Genomic DNA, 19,985 nt, shown 5'->3' on the forward strand with positions numbered 1-19,985 from the left:
GCGCCCTTCTTTCTAGCCTTAGAGGGCGCTTCGCGCCCATCTCCTAAATTAATTGTGAACATGTTCTCTTTGTGTACATCGTAAAACAAAACAAAAATAATTTGCGGATTTTCACAAAAAATTTCGCGGATTTTCAAAATTTTAAAAAATTTAATGACGATCGAATTTTGATGATTCATAAACCTTCCCTGGGGTCCCTAGATGTCCCACAAAAAATTTGGGCCCGATCGGTTCAGCCGTTTTGACGTTTATTGGATACAAACAAACAGACAAGCCAAATTTATATATAGATATATATGTTCAAAGAATTTTGACTACTGAGGATCGTCAAGAGTGTCAAATAAGAATTATTCTTTTTAATAAAAACTGAAATATATTTTGATATATCTTTTCATATATTTTGATTAAAGAATTCTCAAGTATACTAAATACATTTTACAATGTGCGTCATACTTCATTTTTAAGGATCTTCCCTTTTTCTAAAGCGGTCAATACAATGAATACGACTTTTTATTTGTAATAATGCTTTGATCCGTAACAAGCATTTATCACACTACAAGTTAACAAGTAAACAGAGAAGCGGTTAATTGACAAAATCTGTTTGTTTAAATGTTTATGATGTCTGCTGTTAAAATTGAATTAGAAAGTCGTCTTCATTGTATTGGTATTCATACAACGACGACTGTTGGTCAACTTTATTTGGATGCAATAAACTTTTTTTAAAAAAATACTTTCGTGAATTTTTATATATTAAAGTTTAAATTTGCGTTTGATTGATATCTTTCAAATTTTTTAACCATAACTTCTTTAATTGAAGAGCTATTGAGAAGAAGAAATTACAAATGTGTAACCAAAAAAATAGTTTTTATCGCACTTGTGGAAACACTAAAAAATAGATGAGCGATAAGGTCACAAAGTCGAATAAGTATTGTCGCATATATTTTGACCTTCCGTCTAGTGGAGTGCGAGACTTCGCCATTAATCGAGCATTTCTTTCTTCTTGTCATCAAACTTCTTGTTGTATGTTTTAGTAAACTGGAAAACATAATAGGAGCCACCCTGCCATGTTGCTGCCAGGATCAGAAACAGAATAAACGTCGTATTCAATCCTCTGAAACAAAAACAAGTGAAAGTAGAGAACGTTTCTTCTTAACACTATACAATGGTCGACCAGATGACGTCTACAACGAGGGAGGGAAGCCCCGGACGCCATGAGCCTCCGCTATGCAGACACGAACCTCCCAGATTTGCTAGGCAGACCAAGCCTCCACTATAAAGACCAAGCCTCCGCTATGCAGTAAATGAGCCTCCACCATACAGCACAGCTTTTTTTGAATCTTGGTTTTTATTTTTAACAATTTTTTTGACGTAGTGGCATAAGAATTTTACTGAAGATTAAGAGTTATTTATTGATTGTTATGATTAGATTTATAAGATTTACACCAGGGAGTAAGGAATAGAAGGGAGATATAACTGACGCGGTTCGCCCTACCATATGATTATACATGCTTTACAGACGAAGTACTCCATTTGAATAAGAAATATTTAAATGTCGTCATATGCACAATTACATGTATTCAGAAAAGGTCATTGAATACATTTAACAGAGAAAAAAGTATGCTGAACATCGCCAAATAAATTCATTTTTTAAGATGCAAAATTATTAGCAATACAAACATATTTTTTTATATTAAATAAGATTGTTTTTATTTATTATGGTAAAGTAACTACATTTAAAAAATTAAAAGACGACCTTTAAAAAAAATTATTTTTCAAATGGAGTACTTCGTTTGTAAAGCATGTATAATCATATGGTAGGGCGAACCGCGTCCTTACTCCCTGATTTACACTAAATTTAAACATTTCTTGCGCAAAAAGGAAGTTATTTGAGAAATATTGCTGGAGTAAACTTAGTTTCTTTTATTGTAATCTTTGATTTAAACAAAACTTTTTTTTGAAAAATGTTAAGGTTTAAATAAATGATACAAATTTTCTAGATTTGATTTAAACTACAAAAAAATGTATCGCATAAATCAAAGATTATAAAAGATAAAGTGAAATTCGGATCAAATTTTTTTCTCTAAATATTTCCTTCTTGTGTAAAAAATCTTTTAAGCTTTATATACTATTTTATTAGTCATAATTAGGCACTATTTATGATAATTGAAAAATACTTCTCATCTTTCAGAAACCTCTCATGCCACTTTGTCAAAAAATGTGTAAAGAAATCTTTTATTTAAACTTATAACACAAATTTTAAAATACATCCTGCATTACACAGGCACATTTTGCGCATGCTCATTACTGCATAGCTGAGGCTTGGTCTGCATAGCGAAGGCTCATGGCGTCTATGGATTCCCCCCACCCCCCTCCTCCAACTGTGTTTGTCTTAATTATCTATCAGTTAAGAATCTTCCCTATCCAGCAGCCAAACTATCGTCCGGCCCAAAGTACGTCATTAGGACGGACCAGTTGTTTATACAAGAAACGTACTCACTAGTCCAATGTCAAAGAAATTTGTTCCGCACAAAAAATCTTCTTTGATTTTATTTTTTTAAGTTTCAGGCGGGTCTTTTCAAAATCAATTGCTTCTATACTTTTCTGTTGCTTAAATTAAATTATTATTATTAAAAAAAATAATATTTCGGAAAAAAATTATTAGATGTCAAGAAAAGAAATTGTTAATACTTCTTAGAAGCTTGAGTTTTTTTCTCTCTAAAACAGTCGGTTTTTTATTACAGAAAACTTAAAATAAAAAATATACCTTCCCTATATTTGCATGCTGCATCAACCTCAAAAAAACTAATTCCTAACTTTTTCTGTTCTATTAGACTCCCATCTGAGCAATATGGTGAATACTTCATTTTTAAGGAAAAATGGCAGACAACAATTGTCTGTTAATAAGCCAGCGATGTTATAGTATATAGAGAGATGATGTACGCTAATCCTTTATTAATTGTACAGGCCATATACTTCACTTCCAAAGGTCAATCTGTATATTACAGTACTCGGGGGTAATTTCTGAAAACATTTAAATGGAGAATTTGTTTTCCATGTAACTATTAAAATCCACTACTCCTTTATCGTATGCAGGATTCCATTTTCACAGGATTCAAACTATTACAGTCTTTTACAGAGCAATATTTCATCGTTATTAAACGGTCCTGAGAAAACTGAGTACAATTTAAGATACAAAACCTTCCTATACACTTGTACTACGAAGACGTATTGCATATTTGATGTTTTTACTGTATCACTAGGTCATAATCTCTTAACATCCTTTATCAGTAAATTATATTTAGTGTCCACTCAGGCTAATATACACGGAGAGGTAGCTAAGATCCATGGCCCCCTTGTAATTAGTCAATAAACAATATTACGGATCAATTAAAGTCTTCCATTTATTCTCATATTTTTGGGACACCCTGTCTTTAAATTATGTATAATTAGGCTTTCAGAGTACTTCGCTCTCATGTTTGTTTTAATCTTGTAATTGTTGCTCTTTCTTCGGCATTTTCTCTTCTTAAATTATTAAACAGTAACAACAAAATTTCTTGTGGATTCTGACAAATCTAATTTTTTTTAAATTTTTACCATCCATAAACCTTTCCCTTCATGTGAGATCCCACAAAATAATTTGACGATACAAACGGACGTCAGAAAACAGATGGACAAATGTTATGCAGGGTGTCTAAAAAAACGGGGAATAAAGGTCTAAACTCTACAGTTTTGTAACCGGGGTTTTAAATTATAGTTTTGTAGATCGAATATTGACCCTTTTATAGACTTCTGAAGTTTTCAACAGGAGCGTTTTTTGGGACACTCTGTATTTAAAATTTAAATTACCTGAAATGGAATATAAGCGAGGCTGGGATGATTGAAACGAAGATATAAATGAACTGACCAATCACAAAAATAGATTTAGTTTTCAATCCTTCCGTGTCAAAACCTTCATCTAAAAAAGGAATTTACAAATTAAAGCTTAATATTTAAAGAACTTTCAGCGTAATGTCAAGTGACCCTCCATGCAAATATTGCATTTACCCATTTGTGGTTTTTCGGCATAAGTGACCTCCGCATTTCTTGCCGTATAAGAATGCCTGGATAAATTATCAGAACTAAACACTTTTCGACCGAAAATGACGTTCGGTTAAAATTACGCTTACAGTCACTTTAAAGCATTGTAAGATATGAAATGAGGATGAAAAGGTTTCTAAATTTTATTATACCTTTCTCAAATACCCCCAGAGCAACGCACACTTCCTTCACCAACATGTACATGGGATTTCTCGGAGTCTACAGTATAGCACAGTATAGTACCGTATAGTACAGTATAGTACAGTATAGTACACTACAATACAGTATAATACAGTACAGTATAGTACAGTATAGCACAGTATAGTACAGTATAGTACAGTAAAGTACAGTATGGTACAGTATAGTACAGTATAGTACAGTATAGTACAGTATAGTACCGTATAGTACAGTATAGTACAGTATAGTACCGTATAGTACAGTAAAGTACAGGAAAGTGCTGTATAGTACAGTATAGTACCGTATGGTATAGGATAGCAGTACGGCGGTAACATCTATCTTTATATCTATCTCATTATCCAAATAGAGAAAAATCCTTATATTGGCGCTATAACAGTAAACGGAAATATTTACTTCTACTGAAACTATGCTGAATATAGTACAGTACTGCATAGTACAGTATTGTACAGTGCAGTACTATATATACAGTACAGTACTATATATAGTACTTTTAACCCCAACTGGTGAGGAGCCCCCCTTGAAAAAAAAAAATTTAAGGTCCCTAGACAATTCCTGTGTACGCCCTTGAAAAGCGATAATAGATAAAAAAGAAACCTGAGTTAGATATCTAAGACTGGTCACTAACTCCGGATCATGGTCAATAACTGTGCACTGGACATACAGATAACAAGCCTAAACACATAACTTCTGTTTATATAAAGTCTTAATCTCTGTTTTTATGTCCGATCATAACTCATGAACCCTTTGACCGATTTAGCTTGTTTGATTTCAGTTCATATATAGTTTGGATTTTAGGCAAAGGGATTCTTAAGCTTGTATACTATATTAGTAGTCATAATTCTAAAATTAAGTTTTTGAAAAAAATGTCGCAAAGTATTTCAAATATGTTACTGTCATTTGTTCTGGGACTCCCTGTAATTTCATGTAATCACTTAAAAATAAGAAATACAGAGATGGATTGTTCAAATTGATTTTAGAAACTTATTGAAAAACATGTAAAGGTTTTTTTTTGTAAATTATTTTTTATTGAAAAGTATGTAAAAACATGTTCCAAACTCAAACATCAATATTATATATAAAAGCTTGCTTTCTTTATTTTATTGATTATTTTCAACACAATAACAAATATTTAAAAAATCTTAACAAATTTATTCTTTATTAAAAATGTTTGAACCCCAAAGAAAGGTATGACCTGCCACAGTGAATAGAAGATTAGAGGATAAAACATTGAATTGCAGAGTCCTAAAGAAAGGTCAGCGTCTCCAACAGAGTTCGGAATTATGTTCCACCTCAGTAAATAGTTTAAAAGAACCTACGATATAAGGAAAAATCAATTTTTCCTTAATATGAAATATTCAGAGAATTATTTTGCACGTAAACTAAATTATGAAATCAAAAAAGTTGGATGGTGCCCATATAAGCCATTTTTTACTGTCATATATGAAATGTATTTATTCAAAATTTTGAAATTTAGAGTGTGAAGAACTGTTTTTTTAAAATGAGTTTATGATTAGTTATTTTTAAATTTTAAAGACAATCCAATCATAACACAAAGGAAAGGTAATTTTAACACGAAATGAATGAAAAAAATATCGACCTATTAGCTCCTTTAGATTTAATTTTACTTCCTATAAACTTTATATCGCATATTATAAATCAAATAAATAATTCTTAACATGCTCTTCTGAAAAGTTTGAAAAATTTAAGATTTCAAAACTACCCTTTCTCCGTTTCAAAACCATCAAAAACTTTTGGAGATTAATGGCAGAACCTTCATTAAACAAATTCCGAATAAATCTCTTCCCCCTATACAAGCTACGTAGAATTAGCTGTGATATGCTAACAAAAAGTTTACAGAACTATTACTTCATATGGAGTTGATCTGTAAAAAATCATTCAGATTTAAAATTGATTTCCTTGATCTTGATTTCTTTCTGAAAATTAAAAACCAAACAGAAAGGTTAAATATTCTAAACCATCATATTTTGAAAGAGCTAAAAAAATATTCAGAATAATAAAAGTAATTTCTGTATAATGGGTAAGAAATCGGAATATATAAGGAAAGAAACATTAAGAGGTTTTACAACGTTTTTTGACGTTTAATTTCATTTAATTATATTTTATTTAGAAAATTTAAAAAATCCGCAAAAATTCAGAATTTCAACCTTTTATATTCAATAAGATTTCTTTTAGAAAACTCTCAGACAATTTCAAGCTTTCTGAATTATTTTTCTTTGATCTAAAGACTCTAAGTCTGATTCTTTAATGTTTGCACTTTATGAAATAAAAAATCAAGGAGAGAGAAGATGCATGTTTATTGTTTAATATTTCAAAAAATCACGTTTTTAAAAAGTAATAAAAAAAGATTGAGAATGTCAATATCAATATATGAATAGGGTTCAATGAAAGAAATAAAGGACAGAAATAACTTTTTTAACATTTTAAATTTTTTTTAAAACTTCATTTAAGTTTTGGTTGGTTTCATTTTCAGTAGAAAATAAGAAATAATTTATTTTTTGAAATTATTCGGGTTAAATTCTAAAACTATGTTTTTATTGCTTTTTCATCTAATAATGAAACCATTTAATTATTACAAAACTGTTTTATTTGATCTAAGTTTCTATGTCTTATGTTTTCAATTTATCACTCAAAACTTTAATAGGGAAAAGAAATGTTAAATTATTCAAACTATCACGTACATTTTTGAAATAGTTTAAAATTATTTATAATATTAAATATCAGATGATCGAGCTCAATGATAAAATATGTAACACAAAAAAATATTTGAAAAGTCACAACATATTTGTTTACAGTTTATAGACCAAATTTTGTATGAATTGTCAAGCCCAATGGTCTCTTTGTTTTTAACGGATTTTTTTATTAATATGGCTAATATAATACCACATATTTTTAAATTTTATACATTTGGTCATTGACCATTTTAAATTGATACATCCATGTTTCTCATATTTTCACCCAACGGCAAGGGTTTTCATATCTAAAAATAATACGCTCTTAAAAATAAATATTTTGAATATTTTTGATATTTTCAATATTTTCAATATTTTCAATATTTTCAATATTTTCAATATTTTCAATATTTTCAATATTTTCAAGCAGGGATAAAACTTTAAACTAAAACTGAAATGAAGACTCAAAAATCCTAATTTGCCTTTTTTGTGACCCACTGTGTAAAAATAATCTGACCGGCATGATGTGTATGAAGAAACTGGTCATCTTATCCATAGAATGGAAAACTAAGCAATTCTGCCAAGCCAGGATAGCCATTGCTATTGGACCATGACTAACAAAATAATCAATTAATTAATCATCATCATCATCATCGTCGTCATCATCATCATCATCATCATCGTCGTCGTCGTTATTAACATTTTAAATACATTGTTATTTTCTACTATTATTACTATAATTATTATTAAATCATTGTCATTATTATTTGCGCAAATACCTTAGCACAAAGTTAGCCGTGAGCCAATTTGCACAAATCTCTTGATCCTTGACCTCTGCACAAACTAGACTTTGCAAAATACTTGACACCTACAACAATTTTGTTAAAGGGACTATTCAGTGTTCACATAATAAAAAATGTGTCCCCTTTTTACATTTTTTCATAGACAGAACATTTCAAAGAAAGAAGTTGCATTGATGAATATATCTTAGGACATTTTATAAAAAACACACATTTTACGACCGAGCCATTTTATAGAAAGGAAATGGACAAGCAAAGATTATTTTACATTGTTCAAAAGTTTTCCTCTTTTTTTCACTCATACTTGCATGTTGTGGAAAATTAATTATAAGAAAATAAAGAGGACATTTTAATCGATGTTTTGATGCTCAATTAAATTTTTGTAATCTAGCAAAATGAATATCAACATTTCCTTACATTGACTAAATAGCAGAAATCCAAGAGAAAGAAGTGATGCTTTATTGGTTTGTAGGTCAAGTACCTAAACAATAACATTTTTATTAATTTTTTGTTCATTCATGATCTCTTCAGATCTATTTAGTATAGTGCTATTAAGATCATCGCGTTTATGCACCCAGATTTCAACCAGTTGGTGACTTGGTATAAACTGGGATTTAAAAAGTCGAGTTTATGCACCCAGATTTCACTAGGTTGGTGACTGGAATTCAAAAGTGGAGTTAAAGTCGAGTTTAAGTGGAGTTTTGAAGTGGAGTTTAGGACATCTAGTTAGCATCTAGTTGTATCATCCACTTCTGTTTCCTTGGTAATGGTTCCCTGATATTTTCAATTTTTTATTATAGTTCAAGAAAACTTTTTTACTTCAATGAAAACAATATACAAGATTAATTTTTTGTTTGTTTAGTAAAAAACTGTCGTTTTTTAAAAGTTTGTTTAAAAAATCGTTTTTTTTTCAAACAATTTTAAATGTTTCATTTTAGTTTTTTTCATTCGTTCAAAATCTTTTTTTCTAAACGACATGCTTTTTCACGAAAATGTTCTTTGGTTCTTTAAAATTTGGTCTGGGCAATGTTCCGAAAACGGAACGAAAGTTTTTGAAAATTGAAAAAAAGCGTCCATTAAGGAACGGCAAAAATCGTTATTTTTAAATTGTCACCTAAAGGAAATATCCCTTCATGAAAAAAATAATGATTGTAAGAAAACGAACGGAGTCCGAATATAATTAATTTGAGCCGCGTCTCAAATCCGACAAAAACCGGTTTCCATTGAGCGCCGGCTTAAACCTTGAAACATTGAATACAATTTTAAGCGGAACCAACGACGTTTTTAACGTGTTTTGATATTTTTAATTGTTGTATTTGATCTTTTTCAAACTATTTTTATTTTACATGAAATAATTGTTAACATCTCGTTAATGGTTGGCAGAGGTAACACTTTTCTTGATGGATAAATGAATAAATAAAAAATGGTTTACCTCAAAAGAATGAGAATGGAGAAGGTAATGAGGAAAAAGATTGGAAAGAACTGCGGGTAAACTGCAGTAAAATTATTGCAAAATACAAAAAATAAAATATAAAAAAATTTCAAATGTAAAATAGTTCACTTACTATCCCAACTGTTTGTTTGTTGTAAAACAAAACTATCTAATTGTCCGAACTGTTTGATAAATCGTTTAATCCCATCTGATCCAACTGTTATATGTATATGTATATGTACAACCCCAACTGTTTAATGTATTTGTATATGTACAATCCCAACTGTTTAATGTATATGTATATGTACAATCCCAACTGTTTAATGTAAGTGTATGTGTACAATCCCATCTGTTTAATGTATATGTATATGTAGAATCCCAACTGTTTAATGTATATGATTATGTACAATCCCAACTGATTTCAAAATTGTTTATTAAAACTCGTTTTGCAAGTTTTCCTAGAAGAAGATACTCTGCAAACAAAACTGTGCTGACACCAAGCTAAAATATTATAATAATAATCAATTTAATATTTATTTGGGGGGGGGGGGGGTGACAGAAGTGATCTGCAGTACACTGACCGAAAAAATAGTGAGTTTTAGTGGAGATTGTAATGATTTTATTCGGACTGTATCAGTACTATTTTAAATTTGAATATATCATTCGGTACTATTTTTATTCAGAATATATTAGTATTATTTTTATTCGGAATATATCGGACCTATTTTTATTCAGAATATATTAGAATTATTTTTATTCGGAATATATTGGTACAATTTTTATTCGGAATATATTGGTATTATTTTCATTCGGAATATATTAGTATTATTTTTATTCAGAATATATTAGTATTATTTTTATTCGGAATATATTAGAATTATTTTTATTCGGAATATATTGGTACAATTTTTATTCAGAATATATTAGTATTATTTTTATTCGGAATATATTGGTATTATTTTTATTCGGACTATATTAGTACAGTTTTTATTCAGAATATATTACTATTATTTTTATTTGGAATATTTTGGTACAATTTTTATTCAGAATATATTAGTATTATTTTTATTCGGAATATATTGGTACAATTTTTATTCAGAATATATTAGTATTATTTTTATTCAGAATATATTAGTATTATTTTTATTTAGAATATATTAGTATTATTTTTATTCAGAATATATTAGTATTATTTTTATTCGAAATATATTGGTACTATTTTTATTCGGAATATATTAGAATTATTTTTATTCAGAATATATCAGAATTATTTTTATTCGGAATATATTAGAATTATTTTTATTCAGAATAAGTACTATTTTTATTCGGAATATTTTGGTACTATTTTTATTCGGAATATATTAGTACAGTTTTTATTCAGAATATATTGGTACTATTTTTATTCGGAATATTTTGGTACTATTTTTATTCGGAATATATTAGTATTATTTTTATTCAGAATATATTAGTATTATTTTTATTCGGAACATATTGGTTCTGTTTTCATTTGGGATATATCGTAACTATGTTAGGGACTTGGGGACAAATTTAATCCAGATCTTTGTCATTTTTAAATCTTGCTTTACAACTTTGTTTACAATGTAAAAGGATATATCAGGCTGCCTGTCAAACATACTTCTATTCAAATTGCAATATTTTCGACCATTTTTGGGGTCTTGATGGTCTTGTCCTGCCCGGACATGTCATAATCCTTCAAATATTAATTTTTTCCTTCTTAACCTCATAAAACTACCATTATAGTTCATAAATCATTTTAAAATGCGTCCTGGATCATATGTTTCAAGGCTCGGCTTGGTTTTTGCATCGTCTAATAAAAACATTTTTTGGTAACCGAGCCTCCTATGCTGTGACAATGAAGCTAATCCACCTTTAGGAGAACACTTCTTACATCCCAACAACAATCTGCTTGACCCCAACCTGGCCAAAAATGAATCCAGTGTCCGAATTTAATGAATTTAAGCCGCGTCTCAAATCCCCCAAAAACCGATTTCAACTAAGCGCCGGATTAAATCTTGAAAAAGTAAATACAATTTTAAGTGGAACCAACCATATTTGAGCCGCGGCTTAAATTTAAACTGCGGCTCAAATTCTTTAAATTCGGCCTCAGTTTAGATAAAGTTAACATAAAATTTTTTTTTAGAGCTGAGACTTCTAGACTTACCCCTGAAAAAATGTTAGCAAAACTTATAAATCACAACTCGTATTTGTAGACTTTCAATTTTTAATAATAATAATCCTAACATGAAATCCTAAGACCATAATCTAAATCCCTAAGGGTCCTAACCTGAATCCCTAATAATCTTAACTTGAATCCCTAATGCTCTTATTCTGAATCCCAAATGATCCTCAACTGAATGCTTAATGATACTAATCTGAATCCCTAATGATCCTACCATGAATCCCTAATGATACAAACTTTTATACCTAATGACCCTAACAATTCTCCCTAATGATCCTAATCTGAATCCCTAATTTTACTAACATGAATCCCTAATTATCCTAACCTTAATCCCTTATGATCACATCATGAATCCCTAATGGTCCTTACCTGAACCCGTAATGATCCAAACCAAAACCCCTAATAATCCTATCATAAATCCCTAATGATCCTAACCTGTGTCTCGAATGTCCTTAACCTCAATCCCTAATGTTTCCAACCATGAATCACTAATGATCCTAACCTGAATCTCTAATATGCCTATCCTGAATACCAAACGATCCTAACATGAATCCCTAATAATCCTAACATAAATCCGTAATGATTCTAATATGAATAACTAATGATCTTGTCATGAAACCCTAATGGTCCTATCCTGAACCCCTAATGATCCTATCCTAAATCCCTAATGATCCCAACCATGAATCACTAATGATCCTAACCTGAATCTCTAATATGCCTATCCTGAATACCAAACGATCCTAACCTGAATCCCTAATGATCCTATCCTGAATCCTTAATGATCCCACCGTGAATGATGCAGTATCATACAGTTTGATCCTCTTCTGTACACCTGGATCACTCATATGATCCCTAACCCGCTTCTCCGGATCTCCTGCAAGATAAAAAACCTTCAAGAATCTTGTTTAAAGGGACTGTAGACGGTATTTCAAGTAAGGATATCTTCCTTTTTCTCATTCAGAAAAGGTTAAAGGGGTATTGTTGTGAATCGAATGTAAAACTCTATAAACGAAAGGAACGGTCATTTAAAGTTATTTCTATACAGTCCCTTTAAGAAGTCTAAAATTACCATTATAATGAAGAGGTTCAATTTATGATTTAAAACAGAACTCGTTAAAAATCTAAAGCTATTTTAAGATGAATGATTTTGTTGCGAGAAAGTCATTGTCTCTAATGTTTCACAAATCTTTTTATAAAGAGTAGAGCAGTTTGGCTGAGATAATCTTATAGAAAAGCTGAGAACTTTTTCTAAAGATATTTTCATAAATTGTTGATGAAACTTTTCAAATTAAACTTAATCCTGATCAAAATTACTCAATCAGATTTGACCAGTTTGTTTTGCTACCTGAAATAGCTTTCCTCCATTGACGTTTCCAAGTTGTTTTCAGCTGTTCTTCAACATCCATGAGCATCATGTTTAGTGGGGCTGCTCTCAATACCTGCCATTGACCAGCCCAACCTCCTCCAACCTACACAACTTCATATACTACACAACATCAACTCTTACACTACAAAACATCAACTCTTACACTAAACAACATCAACTCTTATACTACACAACATCAACTCTTACACTAAACAACATCAACTCTTATACCACACAATATCAACTCTTACACTAAACAACATCAACTCTTATACTACACAACATCAATTCTTACACTACACAACATCAACTCTTATACTACACAACATCAACTCTTATACTACACAACATTAACTCTTATTCTACACAACATCAACTCTTACACTACACAACATTAACTCTTATATTACACAACATCAACTCTTACACTACACAACATCAACTCTTACACCACACAACATCAACTCTTACACCACACAACATCAACTCTTATACTACACAACATCAACTCTTACACTACACAACATCAACGCTTACACTACACAACATCAACTCTTACGCTACACAACATCAACTCTTATACTACAAAACATCAACTCTTATACTACACAACATCAACTCTTACACCACACAACATCAACTCTTACACTTTACAACATCAACTCCTACACTACACAACACTAACTCTTATTCTACACAACATCAACTCTTACACTACACAACATCAACTCTTATACTACACAACATCAACTCTTATACTACACAACATCAACTCTTATACCACACAACATCAACTCTTATACTACACAACATCAACTCTTATACTACACAACATCAACTCTTACGCCACACAAAACATCAACTCTTATACTACACAACATCAATTCTTATACTACACAACATCAACTCTTATGCTACACAACATCAACTCTTACAATACACAAAATCAACTCTTACACTACACAACATCAACTCTTATACTACACAACATCAACTCTTATACCACACAACATCAACTTTTACACTGTACAACATCAACTCTTATACTACACAACATTAACTCTTACACTGTACAACATCAACTCTTATACTACACAACATTAACTCTTATACTACACAACATCAACTCTAACACTACACAACATCAACTTTTACACTGTACAACATCAACTCTTATACTACACAACATTAACTCTTACGCCACACAACATCATTTCTTACACCACACAACATCAACTCTTACACTACACGACATCAACTCTTACACTACACAACATCAACTCTTACACCACACAACACCAACTCTTATACCACACAACATCAACTCTTATACTACACAACATCAACTCTTAATCTTAATCTTAATCTTAATCTTAATCTTAATCTTAATCTTAGTCTTAATCTAATCTTAGTATTAATCTTAATCGTAATCTTAATTAAAAATTATGAAGATTTTGTAAAAAAGATATGTTTTTGAAATTATAGCGTTTAAGTGGTGATCATGGAACCATTTTTGTTAAAGTGATGTTTATGAATCACAATTGTTAAAATTATGTTTATGGAATTATTAATGTTGAAGTAATGTTTATGGAATCATTAGAATTAAAGTGATGTTTATGTAATCATTAGTGTTAAAGTAATGTTTATGGAATCATTAGTGTTAAAGTAATGTTTGTAGAATCATTAATGTTAAAGTAATGTTTATAGAATCATTAATGTTAAAGTAATGTTTATGGAATCATTAAAATTAAAGTAATGTTTATAGAATCATTAAAATTAAAGTAATGTTTATAGAATCATTAGTGTTAAAGTAATGTTTATGGAATCATTCATGTTAAAGTAATGTTTTAATTGAAACTTTGAAATGACAAGTTCAGAATTCAATAGAAGAAAAATTTGGAAAAAAATTAAATTTAAATTTGTTTAGAAAATTATTTCTTTCGTCTGGAAAGATGATCCGTAAGCCTTTAATATATTTTCAATTAACTCATCTTTAAAAAAGTTAAAGGGAGTGTTCCCGAAACATTACAAGAGGGTACGGGTTTTATACCTTGGTGTGATGGAATTTTTAATTGATGCCACTTTTTATTGCCATATTCCCATTTTTTACTATATGCAGTGAACCCGTGAAACTGTGGATTAGGAAGATGAGTACAAGTTTCATAAAACACAACAATTGTACAGCGGACATAAACTCATTTCACTTCATAACTTTTTTTACGTTTCTGGTAAAAACTATTATCCTACAGGGTGTGCAAATAAAATAAACATGGAAATAAAGTGAAAACTTTTATATCGTCTTCGATCCATGCTGCATTTTTCCATGAACACAATAATTGCAGTATTCCAGGTAAAACATTAAATATCGAAAACGCCTTGTCTTGAGATTTTCAAAATGTGGTCTACCATTTTGTAACTTCAAAATTAATGGAGATATTGCAAAATTTTGAAAATTTCGCCAATTTTTAAAATACAAGAAAGGTAGACCACTTTATAAAAAGACGACTTTCAAGACGTCTCTCAATTCCCATGTTTATTGGGACACCCTGTATTTGATTAACAGCATCGTCAAATACACATAAGGTTGCATAAATGTCGTCTTCCTATTTCAGTTTTATGAGTCTCAATGTAGAGATTATATCATTTCTAGAAATAATCGAATAAAATCAAAATTGCTTCGTTATTTAATCATGATTTGCTTCTCATTTTCTCAAACAGTCTAATTAAGTTTAGAAATCACGAATAAGATACAAACAATGTTGTTTATTAAGGTTAGATACTCTGGATTCACTCCAATCTACGGAAAATGGGTGGAAGATTTTTTCCGCTTTTTCAGCTGACATGGGAGGAACACCCTTCCACCCTCTCACTTTAGCTTCCGCTAATAAGCAATTACATCATATGAGGATTTTGAGTGTCCATTACTATGAAGACAACATCCAGAGTATTTAACCTTTATAAACCACCGTGGATACAAGTAAAGCCCTTAAAATGCATAGAGGCGGTCTTTTCATAACTTTATATTCACAGTTTTCATCCTTTCAAGATTAGAGTTTACTACTAATTAATTATTAGGAAGCATCTTCATGAAATTATATTAATAACACAATTAAGCGTTTTTTAACTAAAATAGTCAGGGACAGATTAATGAATTCACATGTAGGTCTCGATGAACTGTCCTACCGCCGTTTCAAATTTAGTTATTAAAGATTCAGGAAGGATTTGAACTGGTGGTACGCAGACGGCAGTTCAACGACTTCTCAAATTCATAGAAAAAGATTTTTGGATTTTTGAAAATGGAGATAATAAAAATGGGGGGGGGGAGTAACTTTTACAGAGAAAGACTCAGAAAGAGTTTATTGGAAATATCAAATAAGGAACTTTCTGTTAACATTTTTTTCTCTTGATTTGTTGTACTACAGGGAGTTCCACAAAACATGACAGTTGTTGAAAAGTTTTGAATGTCTTCTTCCATATATTATATTGGATATTAAAACTTTTTGTATCATTTCATTAAAACATCTTTTCTCAAATATATTTTACTTTGAAATCAATTTTACGATAGTTTAATTGGCATACAATATACTTTATCATTCTCTTTAATATTAAACAACTTAACTAATGATGGAAGAAGACATTTTAAACTATTCACCAACTGTCATGTTTCGTGGGACACGCTTGGAAAACTTGCCAGAGTTTTTTTTCTTCAATTTGATGGCTCCAACTACGTTTAGAAATGTTCACTTTTTCTTTGTAGGAATGCATTTGTCATATTAATTATAAGGTTTAATGAATTGGTTAACAAGATTTAATCATTCAAGGAATCCATTTTTATTAGTTTAAAGGGATTGTACTTTAGATCCACGTAAATTCAATTGTCCCTTATTTATGGCCTTTTTAAAAAAAGTCAATTTTCTCAATTAAGAATATTTTCCTGAAAAGAAAAACATTACCATGGTTCTACCAGATGAAGAAAAATGTTGCCATCGTTTCGAAAAAACTAACTAACAAGAGCTAAAAGTTTCCCTGAATCTGAATCGGAATAAGCTCTGTCATTCTCAATTCAATATTAATTAAACAAAGCGTAATAGACGGGAAAATGTTAAAAATTTGAAAATGAGTCGGTAAGAACAAGATAAACTGAAAATCCTACTGAAAATTTCCTACGTTAAAGAGAGAACAAAGACGACATTTGTTTCACAATTTTCTAGTTTTCACTGTTTTATAAAAACACATCTGCGTGATGTGCCCATATTGATTCACTGATTTCAGTTTTCAAAATAAGTCTAGCTTAATGATAATTAATTTTGTATAAATTATATCCACAAGAAAACTTAAATTCTGTAGTCATTCACGTCATGTTATTTTAATTTTAAAAAAATTCCATATTCTAAACTAATTTCTCTAATTAACATCTTTATAATAAAGATCTTCGCTCATATAGTTGACCAAACGGCTGGACCGAATTGGCTAAAATATAGGCTTAAAAACAAAATATTTTTTCTTCAAAAATCGAGCATTGCATGTATACTAATTTCAAAAGAAATTTAAGACACTTAAGGTACCTTTCTTACAGAAAATTTCTTTTTAAAAATTTCAACTATACATCTTGTGCAATGCGCCTATTTCGAAAAATAAAAAAAAAACTATTGTTTGAATTAAACTTAGGCAAGTGGTGGAGGGATTTATATATGAGCTGCACATTCTGTTGAATTGCGTCTTAAAACTCAAAAGATCAGTGTATAGACCAAGGAGTATGGTGTAGACTGTAGATTGTATTCTATAATGTATATTGCATATTGCATATTGTATATTGTATAGTGTATTGTATATTGTATATTGTATATTGTAAAGTGTATTGTATATTAAAACTCAAAACATCAGTGTATAGACCAAGGAGTATATTGTATATTGTATAGTGTATTGTATATTGTATATTGTATATTGTAAAGTGTATTGTATATTAAAACTCAAAACATCAGTGTATAGACCAAGGAGTATGGTGTAGACTGTAGATTGTATTGTATAGTGTATATTGTATATTGTAGATTCATTAGATTTCTCAACAACCACTCCTTACAACTCAAATGATGAAACTAAATTATAAATTTTAATATTCCAAAAAATATTTTATTTGACAAAACTCAATTTAATACGATTATATTCTAATTAAAAGCCCAATTGACTATATATATATATTGTAATCTACAGAAAAACTCCCCCCCCCCCCAGTACTGCATGGTTCTACCTGTATGCATAGGTGTGTTGAGCTTGTTTTGTGTAAGTTTATGTGCTCGGGGGTGGGGAGGAGAGGTGGGGGGAATTAATGATCATTTTAGAAGGTTTTCATAATATAAATCTTCCGTCTTAAAAATACTGATATTTTATAGGTTCCAAAAAAGATGGTAAATATTAAAGGGAGTGTTCGCGAAAAAAAAGGGGGTATAGGCTTAATGCGATAAAAAAGCGCTTTTGATCGCTACTAATCTTACTTCTATCTGTTGTGTCTATAAGGAGAAAATTGTTAAAGACGTCTCATACTGAATAACTTAGCGCCCATACAAATTCAGAAAATTGCAACATGCGACTTAGACCGTAAAAAAATCAATTTAATTTCAAACAAATTATTCAGATATTAAAACCTATATAGTCATGATTATCTTTCACCACATTTGTATAGAGTTTATATTTTATGATATTTTTAAATTATTTTGTTTTGAATTTGATTATTCTATTCACCTGTTTCATTTCATAAAGTTTATTTAACAGCTTTAAAAAATTAGAAATTGAAATAGATAGTCTAGGGAACATACTGTATTTGTGTACTCTACTGCATATAATTTGTGAACATTTACATAATTGTACACTTTGAACTACCTTTCAGGCTGTAAGGGACTGAAAAAATTCATACCGAGGGATTTTCTAAATTCCCCTCCAATATATATTCTATTCTCTTTGCCTATAACACATCTATCTGATGTTCCTGTCTCGAGAAATAGACATAAAACTGTATCAAAATTATCTGAAAATAATCCACTAGATGTCAAAGTCTACTACAGTCAACGAGTATGGGTTCACACCCTTTACTGATGGTAGATGTCAAAGTCTACTAAAGTAAACAAGAAGAGGTTCAAGCCCTTTGATAATGGTAGATGTCAAATTCTACCAGGGTTAACGAGTATGGGCTCACAACCTTTGCTAATGGTAAATGTCAAAGTCTACTACAGTCAACAAGTATGGGTTCAAACACTTTCCTAATGGTACATGTCAAAGTCTACTACAGTCAACTAGTACGGGTTCACACCATTATCTAATGCTAGATGTCAAAGTCTTCTGAAGTCAACAAGAAGAGGTTCAAACCCTTTGCTATTAGTGGATGTCACAGTCTACTACAGTCAACGAGTACATGGGATCATACCCTTTGCTAATGGTAGATGTTAAAGTCTACTACAGTTATTGAGTATGGGTTCACACTTTTTGCTAATGGTAGATGTCAAAGTCTACTACAGTCAACGAGTACATGGGTTCACACCCTTTGCTAATGGTAGATGTCAAAGGCTACAACAGTCATTGAGTATGGGTCCACACTTTTTGCTAATGGTAGATGTCAAAGTCTACTACAGTCAACAAATACATGGGTTCACACCCTTTGCTAATGCTAGATATCAAAGTCTACTACAGTCAACAAGAATGGGTTCACCCCTTTGCTAATAGTGGATGCAAAGACTACAAAAGTCAACTAAAATAGATTGTTACTTTTGCTGGATCAATATGTATTTATAAGTTCAATGAATGCATTCCTGAAATTGTTTTGATTATTTGAGTGCTGACTAAGTATCTACTTGTAAATGCACAATGAATGTATATTTAGTTGAGATTTTGATATAAATAGTGTGTTTCAACAAATACCGATCAGAACAAAACTATTAAGCATTATAATTTCAATTAGCTCATATTAAATTTTCTTTTGTGTTTTGTTTTTAGCTGAACCATTATACATTATTATTTTGTATTTTGTGTTTAAAATAAATACTAAAACTGACAATTATAACTAACTTTAAATTTTTTAAATCTGTGAACTAGTTTGCTGTTTATACAAAAAAGTATTTCTACGGTGAAAAATTTTATTTAATAATTTTAATAAAGGCAAAGAAATATTACTTGACACATGTTACAATTGGCGTCTTAAGTAAAATCTTATTCAAAATCTAATAGACTCAAT

The 19,985-nt window shown here is 30.2% G+C and overlaps 1 protein-coding gene across 1 annotated transcript; it reads right to left on the reverse strand.

Annotated features, from left to right (window-relative positions):
• Positions 1-791: 791 nt before the first annotated feature.
• Positions 792-12,869, reverse strand: LOC111704701 (uncharacterized membrane protein C776.05). The gene is made up of 12 exons (XM_023477017.1): positions 12,743-12,869; positions 12,186-12,271; positions 9,656-9,698; positions 9,198-9,258; positions 8,183-8,246; positions 7,745-7,833; positions 7,483-7,579; positions 5,468-5,587; positions 4,870-4,947; positions 4,230-4,296; positions 3,847-3,955; positions 792-1,111 (listed from the first exon to the last, which is right to left on the reverse strand). The coding sequence occupies exons 1-12, from the start codon at positions 12,810-12,812 to the stop codon at positions 979-981; spliced, it is 1,017 nt and encodes a 338-aa protein (XP_023332785.1). The 5' UTR covers positions 12,813-12,869; the 3' UTR covers positions 792-978.
• Between the last annotated feature and the right edge of the window lie 7,116 nt (positions 12,870-19,985).

The sequence above is a fragment of the Eurytemora carolleeae genome, unplaced genomic scaffold (genome assembly GCF_000591075.1).
Source record: "Eurytemora carolleeae unplaced genomic scaffold, Eaff_2.0 scaffold627, whole genome shotgun sequence".
Taxonomy (NCBI): domain Eukaryota; kingdom Metazoa; phylum Arthropoda; class Copepoda; order Calanoida; family Temoridae; genus Eurytemora; species Eurytemora carolleeae.

Coding starts and splice junctions, on each gene's coding strand:
- LOC111704701 (XM_023477017.1), bottom strand. CDS start 12,812: ATGATGCTCATGGATGTTGAAGAACAGCTGAAAACAACTTGGAAACGT. Junction 7,834..8,182: donor ATTTCTGCTATTTAGTCAAT/GTAAGGAAATGT, acceptor AAATTGTTGTAG/GTGTCAAGTATTTTGCAAAG. Junction 4,297..4,869: donor GTCTTAGATATCTAACTCAG/GTTTCTTTTTTA, acceptor GCTATACTGTAG/ACTCCGAGAAATCCCATGTA.